Genomic DNA, 22,252 nt, shown 5'->3' on the forward strand with positions numbered 1-22,252 from the left:
AATCTCAAGGGGAGGTGGTTAGACACTCGCTTGTTGGAGATAGTCATTGCCTGACACTTCTGTGGCACGAATGTTACCTGCCACTTATCAGCCCAAGCCTGAACGTCATCCAGGTCTTGTTGCATGCAGGCATGGGACTGCTTCATTATCTGAGGAGTTGTGAATGGCGCTGAACACCGTGCAGTCATCAGCGAACATCCCCATTTCTGATCTTCTGTTGGAGAGAAGGACATTGATGAAGCAGCTGAAGATGGTTGGGCCTAGGACACTGCCCTGAGGAGCTCCTGCAGCGATGTCCTGGGGCTGTGATGATTGGCCTTCAACCACCACAACCATCTTCCTTTGTGCTAGGTATGACTCCAGCCAGTGGAGCAGTTTCCCCCTGATTCCCATTGACTTCAGTTTTACTAGGGCTCCTTGCTGCCACACTCGGTCAAATGCTGCCTTGATGTCAAAGGCAGTCAATATCACCTCACCTCTGGAATACAACTCCTTTGTCCATGTTTGGACCAAGGCTGTAATGAGGTCGGGAACCGAGTGGTCTTGGTGGAACTCAAACTGGGCATCAGTGAGCAGGTTATTAAACATAGAAACATAGAAGATAGGAGCAGGAGTAGGCCATTCGGCCCCTCGAGCCTGCTCCGCCATTCAACGAGGTCATGGCTGATCATCCAAATTCAGTACCCTGTCCCTGCCTTCTCCTCATATCCCTTGATCCCTTTAGCCTTAAGAAATATATCCAACTCCTTTTTGAACATATTTAATGAATTGGCCTCCACTGCCTTCTGTGTTAGAGAATTCCACAGGTTCACCACTCTCTGGATGAAGACATTCCTCCTCATCTCTGTCCTAAATGGCTTACACCTTATCCTTAGACTGTGACCCCTGGTTCTGGACTCCCCGGCCATTGGGAACATTCTTCCTGCATCTAGTCTGTCCAGTCCTGTTAGAATTTTATAAGTTTCCATGAGATCCCCTCTCATTCTTCTAAACTTCAGCGAGTATAAGCCCAATCGATCCAATCTCTCCTCATACGTCATTCCTGCCATCCCAGGTATCAGTCTGGTGAATCTTCACTGCACTCCCTCCATGGCAAGAACATCCTTCCTCAGATAAGGCGACCAAAACTGCACACAATACTCAAGATGTGGTCTTACCAAGGCCCTGTACAACTGCAGCAAGACATCCTTATTCTTGTACTCGAACCCTCTCGCTACAAAGGCCAACATACCATTTGCCTTCTTAACCGCCTGCTGCACCTGCATGCTTACCTTCAGCGACTGGTGCACAAGGACACCCAGGTCTCATTGCACTTCCCCTTCTCCCAATCTATTGCCGTTCAGATAATAATCTGCCTTCCTGTTTTTGCCACCAAAGTGGATAACCTCCCATTTATCCACATTATACTGTATCTGCCATGCTTCTGCCCAATCACCCAACCTGTCCAAATCATACTGGAGTTTCTCGGCATCCTCCTCACAGCATACACGCCCACCCAACTTTGTGTCGTCTGCAAACTTGGAGATATTATATCTAGTACCCTCGTCTAGATCATTTATATATATTGTGAATAGCTGGGGTCCTAGGACTGATCCCTGCTGTACCCCACTAGTCACTGCATGCCACTCGGAAAAAGAGCCGTTTATTCCAACTCTTTGCTTCCTGTCTGCCAACCAGTTCTTTATCCAAGTCAGTACCTTGCCCCCAATCCCATGTGCCTTAACTTTACACGCTAATCTCTTATGCAGGACCTTATCGAAAGCCTTCTGAAAGTCCAAATACACCACATCCACTGGTTCTCCCTTATCTATTCTACCAGTTACATCCTCAAAAAATTCCAGTCGATTAGTCAAGCACGATTTACCTTTTGTAAATCCATGTTGACTTTGTCCGATCCTGTCACTGTTTTCAAAGTTATTGTTATTGATGAGTAAGTGTCGCTTAATAGCACTGTCGATGACACCTTCCATCACTTTGCAGTTGATTGAGAGTAGACTGATGGGGTGGTAATTGGCCGGATTGGATTTGTCCTGCTTTTTGTGGACAGGACACACCTGGGCAGTTTTCCACATTGTCGGGTAGATGCCAGTGTTGTAGCTGTACTGGAACAGCTTGGCTAGAGGCACGGCTAGTTCTGGAGCACAAGTCTTCAGCAGAATAACCGGGATGTTGTTGGGGCCCATAGCCTTTGCTGTATCCAGTGCGCCCTGCTGTTTCTTGATATCACGTGGAGTGAATCGAATTGGCTGAAGACTGGCTTCTGTGATGGTGGGGACCTCGGGAGTTGGCTGATATGGATCATCCACTTGGCACTTCTGGCTGAAGATGGTTGCAAACGCTTCAGCCTTGTGTTTTGCACTCACGTGCTGGGCTCCACCATCATTTAGGATGGAGATATTCATGGAGCCTCCTCCTCCCATTAGTTGTTTAATGGTCCACCACCATTCACGACTGGATGTGGCAGGACTGCAGACCTTTGATCTGATCCGTTGGTTGTGGGATCGCTTAGCCCTGTCTATAACATGCTGCTTCCACTTTTTAGCATGCTTGTAGTCCTGTGTTGCAGCTTCCCCAGGTTGGCACCTCATTTTTAGGTTCGCCTGGTGCTGCTCCTGGCATGCTCTTCTACACTCCTTATTGAACCAGGGTTGGTCCCCTGGCTTGGTGGTAATGGTAGAGTGAGGGATATGCCGGCCATGAGGTTACAGATTGTGGTGGAATACAATTCTGCTGCTGCTGATGGCCCAAAGCACCTCATGGATGCTCAGTTTTGAGCTGCTAGATCTGTTCTGAACGTATCCCATTTAGCACGATGGTAGTGCCACACACGATGGAGGGTGTCCTCAGTGTGAAGATGGGACTTCGTCTCCACAATGACCGCGCGGTGGTCACTGCTACTAATACTGTCATGGACAGATGCATCTGCGACAGGTAGATTGGTGAGGACGAGGTCAAGTAGGTTATTCCTTCATGTTGGTTCTCTCACCACCTGTCGCAGGCCCAGACTGGCAGCTATGTCCTTCAGGACTCGACCAGCTCGGTCAGTAGTGGTGCTGCCGAGCCAGTCTTGGTGATGGACATTGAAGTCCCACACCCAGAATACATTCTGTGCCCTTGCTACTCTCAATGCTTCTTCCAAGTGGTGTTCAACATGGAGGAGTAATGATTCATCAGCTGAGGGAGGGCAGTAGGTGGTAATCAGCAGGAGGTTTCCTTGCCCATGCTTGTCCTGAAGCCATGAGACTTCATGGGGTCCAGAGTCAATGTTGAGGACTCCCAGGGCCACTCCTTCCCGACTATATACCACTGTGCCGCCACCCCTGGTGGGTCTGTCCTGCTGGTGGGACAGGACATACCCAAGGATGATGATGGAGGAGTTTGGGACATTGGCTGAAAGGTATGATTCTGTGAGTATGACTATGTCAGGCTGTTGCTTGACTAGTTTGTGGGACAGCTCTCCCAATTTTGGCACAAGTCCCCAGATGTTGGTGAGGAGGACTTTGCCGGGTCGACTGGGCTGGGTGTGCCATTGCCATGTCCATAGCCGGTGTCGAGGTCGATGCCGGGTGGTCTGTCCGGTTTCATTCTTATTATGTTTTGTAGTGGTTAGTTAGAACTGAGTGACTTGCTAGGCCATTTCAGAAGGCAGTTAAGAGTCAACCACATTGCTGTGGGTCTGGAGTCACATATAGGCCAGACCAGGTAAGGACAGCAGATTTCCTTCCCTAAAGGACACTAAAGGTTTAGAATAACTTCCTCATTTTTGTACTCTTGTGACATTATTAATAAAGCCAAGGAACACGTATGCTTTTTAAACAGCCTTCTCAATTTGTCCTACCGCCTTCAAAGGTTTGTATACGTACACCCCCTAGGTCTCTCTGTTCCTGCACTCCCTTTAAAATTGTACCATTTAGTTTACATTACCTCTCCTCATTCTTCCTTCCAAAATGTGTCACTTCACACTTCTCGGCCTTAAATTTAATCTGCCATGTTTCTGCCCATTTTATCAGTCTGTCTATGTCCTCCTGAGTCTGTTACTATCCTCCTCATTGTTGGGGAGAGCTATAGAGATAGGGGATTCTATTGTAAGGGGAATAGATAGGCATTTCTGCGGCCACAAACGAGACTCCAGGATGGTATGTTGCCTCCCTCGTGCAAGGGTCAAGGATGACTCGGAGCGGCTGCAGGGCATTCTGGAGGGGGAGGGTGAACAGCCAGCTGTTGTGGTGCATATAGGTACCAACAATATAGGTAAAAAACGGGATGAGGTCCTAAAAGCTGAATATAGGGAGTTAGGAGGTAAATTAAAAAATAGGACCTCAAAGGTAGTAATCTAAGGATTGCTACCAGTGCCACGTGCTAGTCAGAGTAGAAATAGAAGGATATTTCAGATGAATATGTGGCTAGAGGAATGGTGCAAGGGGGAGGGATTCAAATTCCTGGGACATTGGAACCGGTTCTGGGGGAGGTGGGACCAGTACAAACTGGACGGTTTGCACCTGGGCGGGACCGGAACCGATGTCCTAGGGGGAGTGTTTGCTTGTGCTGTTGGGGAGGGTTTAAACTAAAATGGCAGGGGGTTGGGAACCTGTGCAGGGAGAGAGAGGAAAGGGAAGCAAGGATAGAAGCAAAAGACAGGAAGGAGAAAAGCAAAAGTGGAAGGCAGAGAAATCAAGGGTGTAAATCAAACAGGGCCACAGTAAATAATAATTCTAAAAGGACTAAGAGTGTTAAAACATCATGCCTGAAGGCTTTGGCCTAGAAATTGGGTTCTGGTCTTGCCAGGGCTGTAGCGCCAGAAAGTTTGCGCCAGCGGTAATGCGGCAGCGCCCGACGAAAATTCGGGTGCGCCGGGCCCAGACGGCGGCGGGCGCTAAAACCCTCCTTTAGCGCCTCAAAACGGCCGTGAACTTGGGTTTCCCGGCGCTAATCCCCCGCTGCGGCACCCGATGCGGTGCGGCAGGCGGGGGAACTGCAGGCCTCCTCCTCCTGTTAAGGAGGAGCTGCCTGCAGCCGACAACTGTCCGGCGGATTGACCCGACATCTGAGCCCGGCACCTCGGGGAAGTGCCGGGCTCGCATGAGACACTGATCAGGGCCGCGGGGGGGGAATGCAGGAGTCCGGGAAGGGAGGTGCGGGCAGGCGGCCGCCGGGAACGCGGCCGGCCGCCGCTCCACCTTTATGCGCCGGCGCACACTGGGGGAAGACTCTGTTGCCAGAGTCTTAGTTGCGCCTGCCACGGGCGAGGCGGGCGCAACTGAATTTCGGCTTGGGGCCGGGTTACCACGGCAACCGGGACGCTGCGCACACCGATGACGTCATCGGTGCCGGCGCAGCGCTACCGGTCTACCGCCGCGGAAGGGCCCCAGGCAATTTAGGAACCGGCGCCAATTGCAGCGCTAGGCCCTCTAGCGCCGCAAAATCGGTGCTAAGGGCACTGAATTTCTAGGCCTTTGTGTCTTAATGCGAGGAGCATTCGTAATAAGGTGGATGAATTAGCTGCGCTAATAGATGTAAACGGTTATGATATAATTGGGATTACGGAGACATGGCTCCAGGGTGACCAAGACTGGGAATTCAACATCCAGGGGTATTCAATATTCAGGAAGGACAGGAAAAAAGGAAAAGGAGGTGGGGTAGCATTGCTGGTTAAAGAGGAGATTAACACAATAGTAAGGTAGGATATTAGCTCTGATGATGTGGAATCTGTGTGGGCAGAGCTGAGAAATACCAAGCGGCAGAAAACATTAGTCGGAGTTGTATACAGACGCCCAAACAGTAATGCTGAGGTTGGGGATGGCTTTAAACGGGAAATTAGAGACGCGTGCAATAAGGGCACAGCAGTTATCATGGGTGACTTTAATCTACATATAGATTGGGCTAACCAAATTAGTAACAATACTGTGGAGGAGGAATTCCTAGAGTGTATATGGGATGGTTTCCTGGGCCAATATGTTTAAAGATCGCATGGATGAACTACAGAATTTGTTCATCCCTGTTTGGCATAAAAATAAAACAAAAAAGGTGACTCAACCGTGGCTAACAAGGGAAATTAGGGATAGCATAAGATCCAAGGAGAGGACATATAATTTGGCCAGAAAAAGCAGCAAACCTGAGGATTGGGAGCAGTTTAGGATTCAGCAAAGGAAGACAAAAGCATTAATTAAGAGGGGGGAAATAGATTATGAGAGTAAGCTTGCAGGGAACATAAAAACTGACTGTAAAAGCTTCTATAAATATGTGAAGAGAAAAAGATTGGTGAAGTCAAGCGTAGGTCCCTTGCAGTCAGAATCAGGGGAATTTATAATGGGGAACAAAGAAATGGAAGACCAATTAAATACATACTTTGGTTCTGCCTTCACAAAGGAGAACACAAATAACCTCCCAGAGATGTCGGGGAACATAGGGTCTAATTTGAGGGAGGAATTGAATGAAATCAGTATTTGTAGGGAAATGGTGTTAGGGAAATTGATGAGATTGAAGGCCGATAAATCCCCAGGGCCTGATAATCTACATCCTAGGGTACTTAAGGAAGTGGCCCTAGAAATATTAGATGCATTGCTGGTCATCTTCCAAAATTCGATAGATTCTGGAACAGTTCCCATGGATTAGAGGATAGCTAATGTAACCCCACTATTTAAAAGGGTGGTAGAGAGAAAACAGGGAATTATAGACTGGTAAGCCTGACATCGGTAGTGGGGAAAAGGCTAGAGTCCATTATAAAAGATGTAATAGCAGAGCACTTGGAAAACAGTGACAGGATCAGACAAAGTCAACATGGATTTACAAAAGGTAAATCATGCTTGACTAATCTATTGGAATTTTTTGAGGATGTAACTGGTAGAATAGATAAGGGAGAACCAGTGGATGTGGTGTATTTGGACTTTCAGAAGGCTTTCGATAAGGTCCTGCATAAGAGATTAGTGTACAAAGTTAAAACACATGGGATTGGGAGTAAGGTACTGTCTTGGATAGAGAACTGGTTGGCAGACAGGACCCCAGCTATTCACAATATATATAAATAATCTAGACGAGGGAACTAGATGTAATATCTTCACGTTTGCAGACAACACAAAGCTGGGTGGGTGTGTGTGCTGAGGAGAATGCAGAGAAACTCCAGTATGATTTGGACAGGTTGGGTGATTGGGCAGATGCATGGCAAATGCAGTATAATGTGTATAAATGCGAGATTATCCACTTCGGTGGCAAAAACAGGAAGGCAGATTATTATCTGAACAGCAATAGATTGGGAAAAGGGGAAGTGCAACGAGACCTGGGTGTCCTTGTGCACCAGTCGCTGAAGGTAAGCATGCAGGTGCAACAGGCAGTTAAGAAGGCAAATGATATGTTGGCCTTCATAGCGAGAGGATTCAAGTACAGGAGCAAGGATGTCTTGCTGCAGTTGTACAGGGCCTTGGTGAGACCACACCTTGAGTATTGTGTGCAGTTTTGGTCACCTTATCTGAGGAAGGATGTTCTTGCCATGGAGAGAGTGCAGCGAAGATTCACCAGACTGATACCTGGGATGGCAGGAATGACGTATGAGGAGAGATTGGGTCGATTAGGCATATATTCGCTAGAGTTTAGAAGAATGAGAGGGGATCTCATTGAAACTTATAAAATTATAACAGGACTAGTGTTCCCGATGGTAGTGGAGTCCAGAACCAGGGGTCACAGTCTAAGGATAAGTCCTCATTTAGGACTGAGATGAGGAGGAATTTCTTCACCCAGACAGTGGTGAACCTGTGGAATTCTCTGCCATACAGGGCAGTTGAGGCCAATTCATTAAATATATTCAAGAAGGAGTTGGATATATTCCTTGAGGCTAAAGGGATCAAGGGATATGGGGAGAAAGCAGGGACAGGGTACTGAATTTGGATGATCAGCCATGATCTCATTAAATGGCAGAGCAGGCTCGAGGGACCTACTCCTGCTCCTATCTTCTATGTTTCTATACCACATTTCTGAATTTTGTATCATCTGCAAACTTTGAAATTATGCCCTGTACCCAAGTTCAGGTCATTAATATATATGAAAAAGAGCAGTGGTCCTAATACCAACCCCTGGGGGCCACCACTGTATACTTCCCTCCAGTCTGAAAAACAACCTTTCACCAGTTCACCACTATTCTTTGCTTTCTGTCCCTTAGTCAATTTTCTATCCATTCTGCCACTGTCCCTTTAATTCCATGGGCTTTAATTTTGTCAAATGCATTTTGAAAGTCCATATGCACAACATCACTGTTCTGTAAATGCTTTATGTAATAAGATTAGGGAAACGTGTAAAAAACTTGCAAACTAATATTTTGAGTCTATTTCCCTTTTTTTATTGAGTAGTCATGAAGCTATCATGCGTACATACATTCATATTTTATGAAGCCATTATACATTTAAGGGTGTATTCACATATATTTTATGAGATCATTGTACATTTAGGTGTATAATCACACACATTTCAAGAGTGGACTATTTGGAGACACTCTGTATAAAGAAAAGAGTCCCTCTGTATAAAGCTGCCTACTAGAGTGTTGCAGCTCAAGAGGCCGAAGCAGCTTGTTTCCCCCTAGGTTCTGGGAGTTATTTAGGCTTGGGGACGATGGGGAGTGGCCCTGGATTCTGTTGGTTGGGGTAGTTCCCCTCATGACCAGTAGGTGGGTTACTGCACTCAAGGATAATGTGTGTTAAGTGGGTCTCCAAGAATGGGCTGCAGGCTGTCTGGCATTCTCCCAGTTCCAGGAGGAGGCCAAACATCAATTGTTCCGAGTTGCAGATGTCCCACATGTTTCAGATTTTGAGCCTTTTATATTTATAATGCTTTTCCATCTCATACTATTCTCTCGTCTTTGGAGTCATAATGGAATGTAATAAATTGTTGTGAAATATTTTGGCCTTTTTTTTCCAGTTCCTATTTAGATCTCCATGTGCAAGGCATTATTCTTGGTCAAAGATGGCAAACATACTACCCAGGCCTTTGTTCAGTTCTCCCTTTGGCAGCCCATTTAAGATTGAGTGCTTGCCATGTGAGGAAATACCTGACATGAACCTCTGCCCTATTACTTCAAAGCCAAGCGCTTTGGAACAATAATACGGTGCTGTATCATCATGTAATACATTTCTGCTTATCTGCCCAATTTGTTATAAGCATTACATTTTTATTCATCTTTTCACTTAGAGTTCTTCTATGTTAGTAGACTGATAGAACTGAATCTAAAGTCTTGTCAAGGAAGGATTGTGACCCTTTGCAAGGAGGTGGAGATTACAAATCACAGTTTAGTAATCAGTTTTATTCATAAAACTAAATTATCCAGACATGGTGGAAGTAAGAAAGCTTTATTAAGTGTTATGTACTATTCTGTGTGTACATATTACAGTGGATTTATTATTTTCACTACTTTCTTTTATCTCTGATGCATTGAATGCCTTTAACTCTCCAGAGTCTGGTAACTGTGACTTTAACTTCAGATTTCAGTGATTATATGATTCATTTGGGTACTGTATCTGTTTTCTTTTCTCTGTTGTCCAAATGAGAGATGTAATAAGTGGGCTGAGTGAACCCTTAGTTTTATACCTGTTTGTAAGCTTATATTGTGGATGAAATTCATCTTGGACATTAGCACAAAACGGGTGACAGCGAACGAGTAGCCCATTTTACACTCCACCTGAAAAGAAATCGGCTGGGGTGTTAAACGGGCTGCCAGTTCGCTTTTGCCGTACCACCCAACATGTATTTGCATGAATGACCGCTTTGTGTAGCAATTTGTTTTTTGAGAAATAGGCAACATTTACTTGTTTATATCTGGGATGACAATGAAGAGGAGATGTGAAAGTCTTTACCTTACCTTCCTTTACCCTTTGACCTCTTCAGACAATGGTACCAAATATAACCATGTGTGCATGAAAGCACCAATAGTTCCCTGTAAGTTATTTAATTGCGTTTCAGTTGAATGTTCACTCTTTCACCACTGTAATGTGGCAACAGAACATAAGTACTGTTACAGGATGCTGTACTTAATTAATTTTCATCCTTAGCAGTGGAGTTCAATTAAAAATTTTAAAATACAGAGCTGTATAAAAGGATGGTAATTGTTTGTTGACAAAAACAATGTTAAATTAAGCTTGAAAAATATAATAGACTTTTTAATTTTTTAATGATAGAAACAAGGTATTACAAATCATTATTTTAAAATGCATAGCTAAACCTGAATTCCTTACCTGTCACATGGTTCTCAAGGTAATGGAGTGTTTGTGAGCTGAAGCACGTGAATAATGCAGCTATTCAAATTAGTTGAAGGTCAAGATGCAAAAAGCACAAATATAGATTTAATAATGATCTGGTCTCAAGGAAATATAGTTTTTACGTAGTTACATTCTTCTTTAAATACATGTGTACAGAATTTACTTATAGTTGATTTTAAATGGAATAGTCAGGTCATAAGTTCAGTTGCTCTCTGTTGCCGACTAGGAATTTAATATACAGTACTATTTTGGTGCTGTTATATTTATTATTCAAAATTAGCAAAACTTTTCTTTTACTCACAGATGCAGTCAGGCTGGAGTTCAACAGTGTAACTGTGAATAATCTGCTGATACATACGAGTGTAGGCACTGAACTGCCTGAACCCACTTCAGTTATAGGAGAAACTGCAAATCTGAATGCACATGCAACAAAAACAGTGATATCAGTGGCAGCAGTAAGCGTTGATGGCACTGCAACCACTTCTACTGAATCAGAGGAAGAAAAAGCAAAAAAGCTTCTCTACTGTTCACTATGCAAAGTAGCTGTAAATTCATTGTCACAGCTGGAAGCACACAATACAGGTTGGTACTATAGTGATAATTAGTTTGGCAGCAAAAACTGCTAAGCTTTCCTGTTAATGTAATTTAATTGTTCCAGCGTGATTCTTGTAAGAATTTAAGGGGAAAATATTAATTATGTGGCACCGACAGTTTGTATTGGTGGAAAATGTGTTGTTTCCCAGACACAGTTGTAAATTAAGGCACAGTGCCAGCCTAAGTACGAAAAAAAATATTTTCCAATTACTGTCAGTTCTGCAGAATAAGTATAAAGGTGCCTCTCAGCAGACATGCCAGGGAGATTTATCAATGTGGGTAGCTATTTTGAAAATATCTGTACTGGTATATTTTAGACTTTTCTCTAAGAGCATAAAACCTTCTATGGGGCAATCTTGAAACAATCTCTGCTTTTTTCAAGCTAGTTTTTAACATAAAAACATTTTATTTTCACAAAAAGATTGATAACCTTACACGTGCTAGTCCAGAAATCTTTCATGATTATAATTGTTCCAAAAAAGCTTTACAAACATTATCTGTTGCTCCCTGTGGCCTATCCTTACAGTTTACACATAGACATAGCAGCAGATGTTCAGAACAACCTGTACATACCTGTCATTCTGATGAAAATAGACTATTTGTGCTTAGATGGCACTTGGATATCATTGTACCCAGATCTGGCACTAAGGTTTAGATAGATAAATACACAGTTCAATTTATGGGGCCCTCGAAATTGCAATGCGTGTATTTGAAGCATGCATCCCATTCTCTCCTCACCTCCATGTATTCATGGTCTTTTCCCCTTCCAAATTCTATATTCCCCTTTCCTATCCCCCTTCCACTCAGCTCACCCTCTGTGCTTTACTACTCCATTCTCTGGCTCACTCAGCTTCCATTGACAATTGCTAATGTCAGGATTCAGCATTAACACTGTGGTATTATTATACTTAGTAGAACCTTTTCACTCCTACTATAGAAGCTGGGATAGTCCTTCCTTCGAATATAATTTCTTGCTTTATCTTGCTGGAGAATGAAAGGCAGAAGTGCTGATCCTGAGCAATGACAGTGAACAACAGCAGTCAGGCAGCAACCAGATAGACAAAAATGGTAAATGTTCATAAAATTCAGGAATATTGGTAGCCCTAGAAATACAACAGTATGTTGAGGTGGGAACCATCATTCTTTGGACCTAGGTGTGCCCTGCATTTCCTATATACCATGCCTGATTCTTTCCTTCTACCCGTCCCTCCCCCAACATAAAATAATGCAGTATACATCAATAGATATAATTTATAGATTATAGCAAACAGTGGAGATACTAAATTTGTTATATTATAAACAGGCTCCAAGCACAAAACAATGGTTGAAGCTCGGATTGGAGCCGGTCCTATTAAATCTTATCCCAGACCAGGATCAAAAGCTAAACTTCCAAATGGTACAAAGGGTTCAGGATTGCAAAACAAGACTTTTCATTGTGAAATCTGTGATGTTCATGTCAACTCAGAAATTCAACTCAAACAGGTAAATAGTAAATGATATCCAAAAATGGAAAGCTACTTACAGAATAATTGACTTTTTTTCCATTATACAGATCCCTGCCCTATAATTTAATGAAATCTTGATATTTTATCTGTTGTAGCACATTTCCAGCAGGAGGCACAAGGACAGAGTAGCGGGAAAACCATTGAAACCTAAATATAGTCCCTATAACAAACTGCAACGCAACTCAACTATCTTGGCAGTAAGTCTATAATAGTTGCATTTGAATGTTGATTCAGTGCTGAAAACTGCAAGGTATTCAACTTTTGTTAGTGACCAGGGTGTAATGTTAATGAAACTATAATCAGTGAACCTGTAAACCTCTACATTTAAGGTACTTTTATTTTGCACTTAACATTGCACCCTGTTTTGTGAGAGCAAACCTTGTACACCTTTCCCTCGCTGTTACATTCAAAATGGGAACCAGGTCTGCATAGGTGCACTGGATTTTGCTGTTAATACAAAGACCCAGAGAACAAGCATATGGAACCAGCTTCCTATATTTACATTACAGAAAGCATCAACCTTATCCTGATTGTGGAATGAGCGACCCACATGGGTTACTATCCTATTGGTTCCTGGACTTGTTTATACTATGGAGTGCAGCCAACAACCTGCACCTGTGCAGTTGGTTACACTGCTGTAGTGTAAAAGTTATTTTAAACAACAACAATTGGCACATATGCTGTTGGTTGCACTGAAGTGCAAAAGTTCTTTACAGATGCAAAGTTGTAGTGCTGACAGCACGCAGTACGAATAAGTTGCCAGTGAACATTCAGATTTTGTGAGGTTCAGAACCAAAGACCAAGTCCACAAGTTTTCGGTCAAATTATTAAAATGTATTTAACAAATCAACTAAAGATGTCTACAGAATATCACCAGTATTATTTTAGGGGCACGGCGGGGGTGTGGTGGCGGTGGGGGGGAGAGGGGGGATAACTTCCTGAGCCACTACTCTGTTAATAGACAAAAACTACATATGATTGGCGTAAGTGCTTAATGGTAGTGATTCATATATATTATTAATAATGTGTCAAGTGAAAAGTGACTCGCCCTCATAGTATGTATGTATATTATGTAAGAAGCAGGTTACACTTGTATTGAATTGTATCATTACTCACTTCAACACTTCAATAAAGCATTTCTTTTGTCTTTCTTATTACCAGGCAAAGATAGCATTTCAAAAGGATTTAATAAAACCGTTGGCTCCTGGTTTTCTATCAAATCCTTTTGCAGCTGCAGCTCTGACCTCTCCACTTTCTCTCCACCCACGTCCTGCTACCTCGCTGTTCCAGACCACTGCATTAACACCTGCCCTTTTGAGGCCAGCACCTGGACCCATCCGTGCATCACCAGGCTCAATTCTCTTTGCGCCTTATTGATTCTTTCCTATCACGGGACAACACAAGGCCTGTAGAGACAGGAAAACAAACAACTTTTTTTCTTCCTTGTATTTGTCCATGCTGTGAAGTGTACAGACTGAAACCTGGTCAAAGGATCTTTCATGGACAGTTGTGATCTCAGTGCTGGAATTACGAGATTTTTAATTAATTTACCAACACCAGGTTATGATTTACAAGGGAACTTTTATGGGATTTTTGCCCTTAAAATCTATAATTGTTTTTATTTGGATTGAGTCTGTCCACAGATGGAATCCATCTACAGACCAAGAGCAAATAATTGATTCCTGTTGTTGCAGACTTGAAATCAAGAGTCTTCCTAATAAATAGAGGTGTACAAAAAATATTATTGATGTAAATGAACATCTCCTGGTACATAATGTAATGCATTATGTGGTAAATTGTGAATAACATATGAACAACTGATTCTATAGTTTAAAACAATGTTGTGCTGTCAGGGATTGTGAAATGCTGTTACAGACCTGAATACAATACTGTTGTAACTTGTGTAGTGATAGAATTGTTTCAGGTCTAATTTAAAACTCTAACAGTAATTTATGTTTAGTTGCAGTGTAGGTGCTTGCAGACATTTACAGAACATTCTGTGAACTTCATTTTTGCTTTTTTTTCACTTATTGTTTTGTCAGGGTTTAACACCACAGTAAGTTTGTAACATGCAGATAGTACTGGCTCATGAGATATAACTCAAGTTATTATGTTTTCATTTTTGCTCTGTGCTAAATTTGTTTTAAGTTGTTTGGTAGCATTTTTTGACAGCTTTGCTGCTAAATAATGTGAAAGATGCGTTTGAAGTATCAGCTCAGTGTATTGCACAATCTATGATGATTCTCTTGCAGAACTTTTTAAAGAAATATTTAGGTCTCTTTATTTTACACACTCTTTGAAAATACCTTCTGCATCGCAGACTTCTTCCATTGTCATGTTTAGCTGTAATGCTGCTGCATTAATTTGTAGCACTTCAATGCAATAATGTACAGAAAATAAATAATTTTAGAGAAAAAATAATTTTAGGCTTTACTGAACGTGTTGCAGTATCCTTTGCCTTGAGAATAAAGGCTAACGAGATATGCAGTGAATAAAACAAAATAATTTGGTGTTTGTATCTTTCAGTACTCGAAAGACGTTACAACAATTATGAGGAGTATCAATCAACTCTCAGTAACTTCCATCAAGTACTCCTTGTAAAATGTCCAGTGCTTACTACATGTCGAAATAAAACTGTCTGTGTACCAGTTCAGAAACAATTGATTTTTTTTTCAAAGACTGTAACTCTTATTAGGTGGAAAATTGTTCAACAATATTTCTCCTAATTTTAGTAATACTGCCCACCCCAAATACTTACATTCTTTGTTTCAATAGCAAATATTTATAAAGAACTAAACAACTACAACCTATGAAAGTTAAACAACTGACAGTTTAAATATATCTGACTAACTTTCCTTTTAGTTTGGCATCTTGGTCTCTCTGTAATAATACATGCAGAAGGACTGAATTCCAGTTCTAATCATGGTCTTAATGTGCAATTCATAAGCCTGAGGATCGAGCGTTGCATTGCATTATTCCAAAGCCCCACTCTTCCAGGTGCAGAAGACATTAATAGTTGGCAGAGGCTCAACAAATCAATAACAGTGAGTTTCTCCCTTTCAGCAATTGAGAGAAGAATGCTACAATGACATGGTAATAGCGTTTAAATTAAATTTGTATTGGCTGTACAATAGCAACAGGCTCATTTGACAAGGCAGCATCAGGGTAGGTTGTACCAATTGTTCTGTTAGTGGGATTGTGCAAGACTAGGATGGGCATTAACCAAATTAATTAAAAGGATTTGTCAAGGTGTGTTTCTAGAAGGCAGTCAGGTTTAACAGTTACATAAGTTCTCCAATCTCTCTTCTCTTCCACCCTGTCCTCCATTTAAAAAAAACTAAAAGGGTACAACTAAAGATGAAAAGAATGACTTGTATTTATATAGCGCCTTTCACAACCACCAGACATCCCAAAGCACTTTACAGCCAATGAAGTACTTTTTGAAGTTTAGTCACTGTTATAATGTAGGAAACACGGCAGCCAATTTGCACACAAACAGCAATGTGATAATGACCAGATAATCTGTTTATTTAAACTAATCTTCAAACTTCAGGCTTATTCAGAATTCTGAACGGATAGATAATATAGCTCATGTTTCTCAACCAGTTTGTCTTAAACTCCATCTTCTCATCCCATTAGGATACCCTAAAGAGAAGACCAGGATAATCTTTTCCTTATATATTTTGTCAAATCATAGACTGCACCCCCAACCAGCTCCAGAAAAAGTTGAATCTTTAATATTAGGAAGGTGGGAGACATTACAGAGTCAAAAACAAACAGTTACCAGCTGAGGTTATCAGAAACCAACATACTATCTGTTCAGGATTCACATCCTTACCTACACAAGTCTCGAACTCCCATTACTCTCATCATTGCCAAGCTCCACCGGTACCCCGTATCCCAGTGAATTGACTTTTAGATTCACGTCCTTGCTTTCAAGATCTTCCATGGCCTTGCTGCGCCATACCTCAGCAATATCCTCCATCCCTACATCCCTCCATGCGCTCGTCACTCCTCTGACACCAGTTTACTAATTGTTCCCTGTTCTGTCCACTCAACCATCAATGGGTGCTCTTCAGACTCCTGCCCTCTGAAACTCGCTCCCCAAATCTCTCTGACTTGCCTCCCAGTCTGCTTTCAAAAAACATCTTGGCCTGGAGTTGCCACTCAATTGCCGTGTTTTTTTTCCACGCGCTAGTAGCAAACCCTGCCCATAAAACTGGCCACGTCCCCAGGTGAATTAATCACCAGGGGGAGTTTCTGCTAATTGCACTTATTTGCAGCCTTTCAATGAGGCTCCAAAAATTAAGCTGGAGCTTTTGGGCGCAAGGGCTCCAATGTGTATGTTTTGAAAGGTTTTGAATATAATTTTTAAAAATTTACTAAGGAACTGACTGCTGTACTCCAATCTAACTGTAAAATAGCTTTGTATATTTTTTTAATGTAATTTTCAGTCATTTGAAATCAGATTACTCACAGGTGGTGGATTGACACTCTGATTTAAAATACTTATTTTTTTGTGATAAACCCATTTTCAGCTGTTTTAGTCAAACTTTGCCAAGCTTCAAACCTTAAATATATCAAGGAATATTTTTTAAAGCAACTTTTTTTTGGTTAAAAAAATTACATTTTAAAACACTGCCCGATTGCGCTGGTTCAAATTTGCATTTGTCGTTATGTAAATGAGTTTGAGCGAAAACTCAGGTGAAAAAAACACTTTTGAAAACGGGCGCAATTTTGGGTGCAATTTGTGCCTGAATTGCCCATTGTGCCAAAGAGCGGAAACTCTACCTCCCTCTCTCTGCCCCTCTCCCTACCCTAATTGTTTCTTGTTTACTCTTTTCCCCATTGTGACCGGCGTCCAGTTTCCCGTCATCATATAAACTATGTTCCGACTGTATATGGACAGTATACATTGTTGTATATTGTGGGCAGTTTTGGCACCTCATTATAGAAAGGACATTGAAGCTATACAGAGGGTACAGCATGGCTAATGTCAGGTATGGTATTCTATAGTTGTGAGGAGAGACTTAAGATACTGGAACTACACTGGAGAAGGGAAGACCTCTGAAGGAAGTTTTAACATTTATGAAACATTTTGATAAGATGATTGGGGAAAGACTGTTTCCTCTGGTTGAGGAGTCAGTGCTGAGGGGTTATCAATTTAAAATTGTCACGGAGTGTGAGGTCCTGGCAATTGGGCCTCGAACATTTCTGGGCATAGGTGTGGGGGAGGGGGAGGTCAAAGTTTGGTTCACCCCCTCTCCCCCCACATGCCTCAATGGGGCCAGCGGGTCTCCCGATATTCTTGGTGATTAGGACTCCCAAGTTTGGCTGCTGCTAGCGTTGCACCGGCTCTCAGGTAAGTGTTGTCGGGGATCAGGAGGGGGGCCTACCTCAGTGATTGGAGCCAGGGATTGGGTCGTAAATCAGGTTCAGGGGTCTGATCCAGGGTCGGCAGAGGGGGCCAGGGTCAGTTGTCGGCAGGGGTTGCCGATCGGGGGTCGGGAAACGAGGCCGGGGGGGGGGGGTGCCAATCATGGTTTGGGTGCAGCAGCAATCGAGAGGATGGTTAAATGTATGGCCGGGAGGAGCAGAAGTGTGCCAACATTCAGGTAAGTTACTTATCTTTGTTGCAGGCGATCCCTAGGGCTGGTTTCCCTGAGTGCAGTTTACGATGGCGTTGGCTGTCTCAGGGGAAACCTATCTTGGAGAGGGGAACTCAAACAGGCGTTAGGCTCCTTACTTGCATATACCTCGTTTGTCCTTACCCTATCGCGGGCGGCGCACTTTCGGCTTCCTGCTTGCCATATTGGGGCTTTAGTACTCCAAGTAGTGCCTGAAAAACGGGCGCTGCGTGGACCAATTTCAAGCTAATGAGTTTTTGAATGCAGCACATCAGACCAATGCTCTGTGAAGAAATGTCACCAGTGTGAGAAGTGCTATTGTAATCCGCAAAAAGGGTTTTGTAAGATATTATCTGCGTGGCTAACTGGGATGCTGATGCTTTATGTGATCAATTCCATGATCTTCTTATGTTATTTGATGCAAAGCTTCATTGAATTGTAGCCTCATATAAGTAGTTAAAATAAATTGTTATACTGAGTTCCTTCTGTAAATATGTGGCTAAAGTATTGATCACTGTGCAGTTTTGTAAAAGTAGTAATTCTGTCCACCAACTTCTTGAACTTGCTGATCTAATAGATTATTATTAGCAGTGGTGGTTGCTCCATTTCTACAATAGTATGTTTTATGTTTAGTTAAAATAACAGGTAATTTAATTAAATCAAGTTATTGTACAGAATCATTGGATTTTCAGCACAGAGAAGGCCATTGAGCCTGTCGCACCTGTGCTGATGCTAACTCTCCAGTTGGAGCTGATTAATCCAATTTTCCTGCCGTTTTCTATATCCTATATCTCCCTTTTCAAATACTTATCCAGGTCCCCTTTAAATGATGTTATAAAGCCAGATTTTCATTGACTTTGCCCGCAGGAGTGCCCATTCCTGAGTGCAAACTTTTTTTAAAAAGAGTGCAGTGACCCATTTTGCCGTGTTCTCAACCCCTTTATGTTGTCCAGGGCATCTGTGCTAGGCCTGCACTTGCAATAGACACAAGCCCATGTAAACGAGGCTGAAGGGGTTGTTCCTGGCCTCCCATTTCTTTGTCTTGAGGTTAGGACCCTGGGATGCCCAGATGCAGGTGACAGAAGGCTTGCGCTGGAAAGCCCCCTTAAAGCAGAGGGTCTAAGAGGGGCCAGCAGCAGGGCAAAGAAGACCCAAAAGGATCCTTGTCCTCCCTAACCTTTTTAATTCAAATAGCCTATTCACTTGGACCGAGTCTTATCCTTCAGTTATTTTTTAAGACCTCAAATCAAATCTCTTCAAGTCATTGATTTTCTAAAGTAAAAAGCTCCAGCTCCCTTAGCGTATCCTGGTAACTGAGGGCCCTTAAACTAGGAATCAAACTAGAAGCCCTCCTCTGAACCTTGTCCAGGGCTTCTAATTCCCTCAACGTTAGTGGACCAAAACTGGAGCAATATTCTAGATGCAGCCTGACCAAGGCCTTAGATGAGAAAGGATGGTATTTCTTGTTTTATATTAACGTCCTACTTGCTTTTATAATAGCTTTGTGGCACTGGTCATGAATCTTCAATGAACACCAACAGGTATGGGCCCTGAATTTGCGGTCGGAGGTTTCCCGTGGGGAAATGCCTCCGAGCCGCAAATAAAATGCCCGCATACCTGGTGGACTGGAAGGTACGGAGACTTACGGCCTATGGTGTTTTAAATAGAATATCGTCCTAAGTAAAAATTTTAATGCTTCAAAAAGGAATCCAATCGGTACAGTATCATTGGATGCTTACTACCTTTTCTTGAACTTAATCCCTTAGTCATTTTCCTGACCGCTTTATAGAAATGGTTATATATTTTCATTTATATTGATTGCTATGAATCAGAATACAAATGTAATCAATAGTTGGATAGAAAAATATTGTGACTTTTAAAATTATAATTTAGTAACCACCAGATTGAATAGAATCTTACAGCACAGAAGGAGCCCATTCGGCCCATCATGCTTGTGCCGGCTCTTTGAAAGAGCTGTCCAATTTAGTCCCACACTCCAGCTTTTTCCCTATAGCTCTGCAAATATTTCCTCTTCAAGTGCATGTCCAATTGACCTTTGAAAGTTCCTATGGAATCTGCTTCCACCACTCTTTCAGGTAGTGCATTCCAGATCGTAACAACCGTCTGTGTGAAAAAATCTCTCCTCATTTTCCCTCTACTTCTTTTGCCAATTAATTTAAATCTATGACCACTGGTTACCAACCCACTTGCCAGAGGAATCAGTTTCTCCCTACTTGCTCTATCAAAACCTCTCATAATTTTGAAAATTCTATTAGGTCTCCCCTTAACCTTCTCTGCTCTAAGGAGAACAATCCCAACTTCTCCAATCTCTCCACATAACTGAAGTCCCTCATTCCTGATATCATCCTGATAAACCTCCTCTGAGTCCTCTCCAAGGTCTTGACTTCCTTCCTAAAGTGTGGTGTGGAGAATTGTACACAATACTCTAGCTGAGGCCTAACTTGTGATTTGTAAAGGTTTAGCAAGATGTCCTTGTTTTTGTATTCAATGTCCCTATTTAAGAAGGCAAGTATCCCATACGCTTACTTAACCGCCTTATCAACTTGCCCTGTCACCTTCGATGATTTGTGAATATGCACCCCCAGGTCCTTCTGCTCTTGCAGCCCCCCCTCAAAATAGTACCATTTAGATGAAATTGCCTCTCCATGTTGTTCCTCCCAAAGTGCATCACTTCACACTTATCTGCATTAAATTGCATCTGCCATGTGTCTGCCCATTTAACTAGTCTGACTATGCCCTCCTGAAGCAATCACAGGGCAATTGTAACTTTATAAATTTCAGGCTTCAGGTCAATGACTGGTTTTCTTTCTCTTTTTTAAAGCTTATTTTGCATCTGAGACAAAGTGTGATGTACAACAACAGCAACTACTTGTATTTATATTGCGCCTTTAATGTAGTAAAACATCCCAAGGTGCTTCACAGGAGTATTAAAAGACAAAAAATTTGGCACCGAGCCATATAAGGAGAAATTAGGGCAGGTGACCAAAAGTTTGGTCAAAGAGGTAGGTTTTAAGAAGCGTCTTAAAGGAGGAAAGAGAGGTAGCGAGGCAGAGAGGTTTAGGCAGGGAATTCCAGAGCTTAGGGCCTAGGCAACAGAAGGCACGGCTACCAATGGTTGAGCGATTATAATCAGGGATGCACAAGAGGGCAGAATTAGAGGAGCACAGATATCTCCGGGGGTGGGGGCGGGGGGGCTGAAGGAGATTACAGAGATAGGAAGGAGTGAGGCCATGGAAGGATTTGAACACAAGGATGAGAATTTTGAAATCGAGGCGTTGCTTAACTGAGAGCCAATGTAGGTCAGCGAACACAGGGGTGATGGGTGAAGGGGACTTGGTGTGAGTTAGGACACGGGCAGCTGAGTTTTGGATGACCTCAAGTTTACGTGGGTTGAATGTGGGAGGCCAGCCAAGAGTGCGTTGGAATAGTCAAGTCTAGAGGTAACAAAGACATTGATGAGGGTTTCAGCAGCGGATGAGCTGAGGCAAGGGCGGAGACGGGCGATGTTACAGAGGTGGAAATAGGTGGTCTTTGTTATGGCGCGGATGTGTGGTTGGAAGATCATTTCAGGGTCAAATATGACACCAAGGTTGCGAACAGTGTGGTTCAGCCTCAGGCAGATGTTTGGGCATTAATGTATTAATAATTATGCATGAATGTACTAATAATTATGCAGGGCAATTTCACGATCCTATGCTCCAGAAGGGTGCTGTGTTTGCAGGAAGGACAGATTGGAAATGAGGCTACATTTAGCTCCAATTCTCTGACCCACATTCCTTTCAAGCAGAGCTCCTTGTTAGGAGCACTGGATCACAGAGTTACCCCTACAGATATAGAGATCAGTAAAGATTACTAGGAAGTTCAAAGCATTAAATACATACAGAACATCTGGAACACATAGAATATATCTAGACTCCGCAAGAAGTAAAGTAAGTAATCAAGATTCTGATCAGTGTTTTCAAGAGTTGTGTTAGATCCGTGATTCTGAGAGTATGATGTTTTTCAATAACCACACGGATGCTGTAACTTAACAATCAACAGATATTTACTGGAGTAGGGTAGTCTCAAGACTGGGGTGCAGAGGCATGCTCAAGGCTTATATACAGGTGTGGTCACTGCCAGTAGTACAGTTACAGGAGCTGTAAAAGTAGTTCTCTTAAAGGTACATACACTACAATTCCTCCCCTTTTAGATTAGTAGTACCCATAATATTCAAATAACAATTAACACTTTAACATGTACATTAAACAACAATAGTCCATTTATAGAT

At 42.6% G+C, this 22,252-nt stretch overlaps 1 protein-coding gene and 1 long non-coding RNA gene across 21 annotated transcripts in view; one reads left to right on the plus strand and one right to left on the minus strand.

The window, feature by feature from the left end:
- The window catches only part of znf385b (zinc finger protein 385B), a 588,958-nt gene extending 573,976 nt beyond the window's left edge, over positions 1-14,982 (plus strand). For 18 of the 20 annotated variants that reach the window (XM_085985989.1, XM_085985981.1, XM_085985982.1 and 15 more), the window contains 4 exons: positions 10,539-10,817; positions 12,133-12,311; positions 12,430-12,531; positions 13,496-14,982. In XM_085985989.1, the coding sequence (XP_085842115.1) occupies positions 10,539-10,817; positions 12,133-12,311; positions 12,430-12,531; positions 13,496-13,711 (776 nt within the window). In that variant the 3' untranslated portion in view covers positions 13,712-14,982. The remainder of the gene's footprint in view (positions 1-10,538; positions 10,818-12,132; positions 12,312-12,429; positions 12,532-13,495) is intronic. The other 2 variants (XM_085985988.1, XM_085985990.1) reach the window with 2 other exon arrangements.
- The window catches only part of LOC147120298 (uncharacterized), a 151,116-nt gene that overhangs the window by 24,830 nt on the left and 104,034 nt on the right, over positions 1-22,252 (minus strand). The window lies entirely within an intron of this gene.

Source organism: Somniosus microcephalus, chromosome 4 (genome assembly GCF_052327205.1).
Source record: "Somniosus microcephalus isolate GS21.2 chromosome 4, FLI_Smic_1.0, whole genome shotgun sequence".
In the NCBI taxonomy this organism is placed as follows: Eukaryota; Metazoa; Chordata; class Chondrichthyes; order Squaliformes; family Somniosidae; genus Somniosus; species Somniosus microcephalus.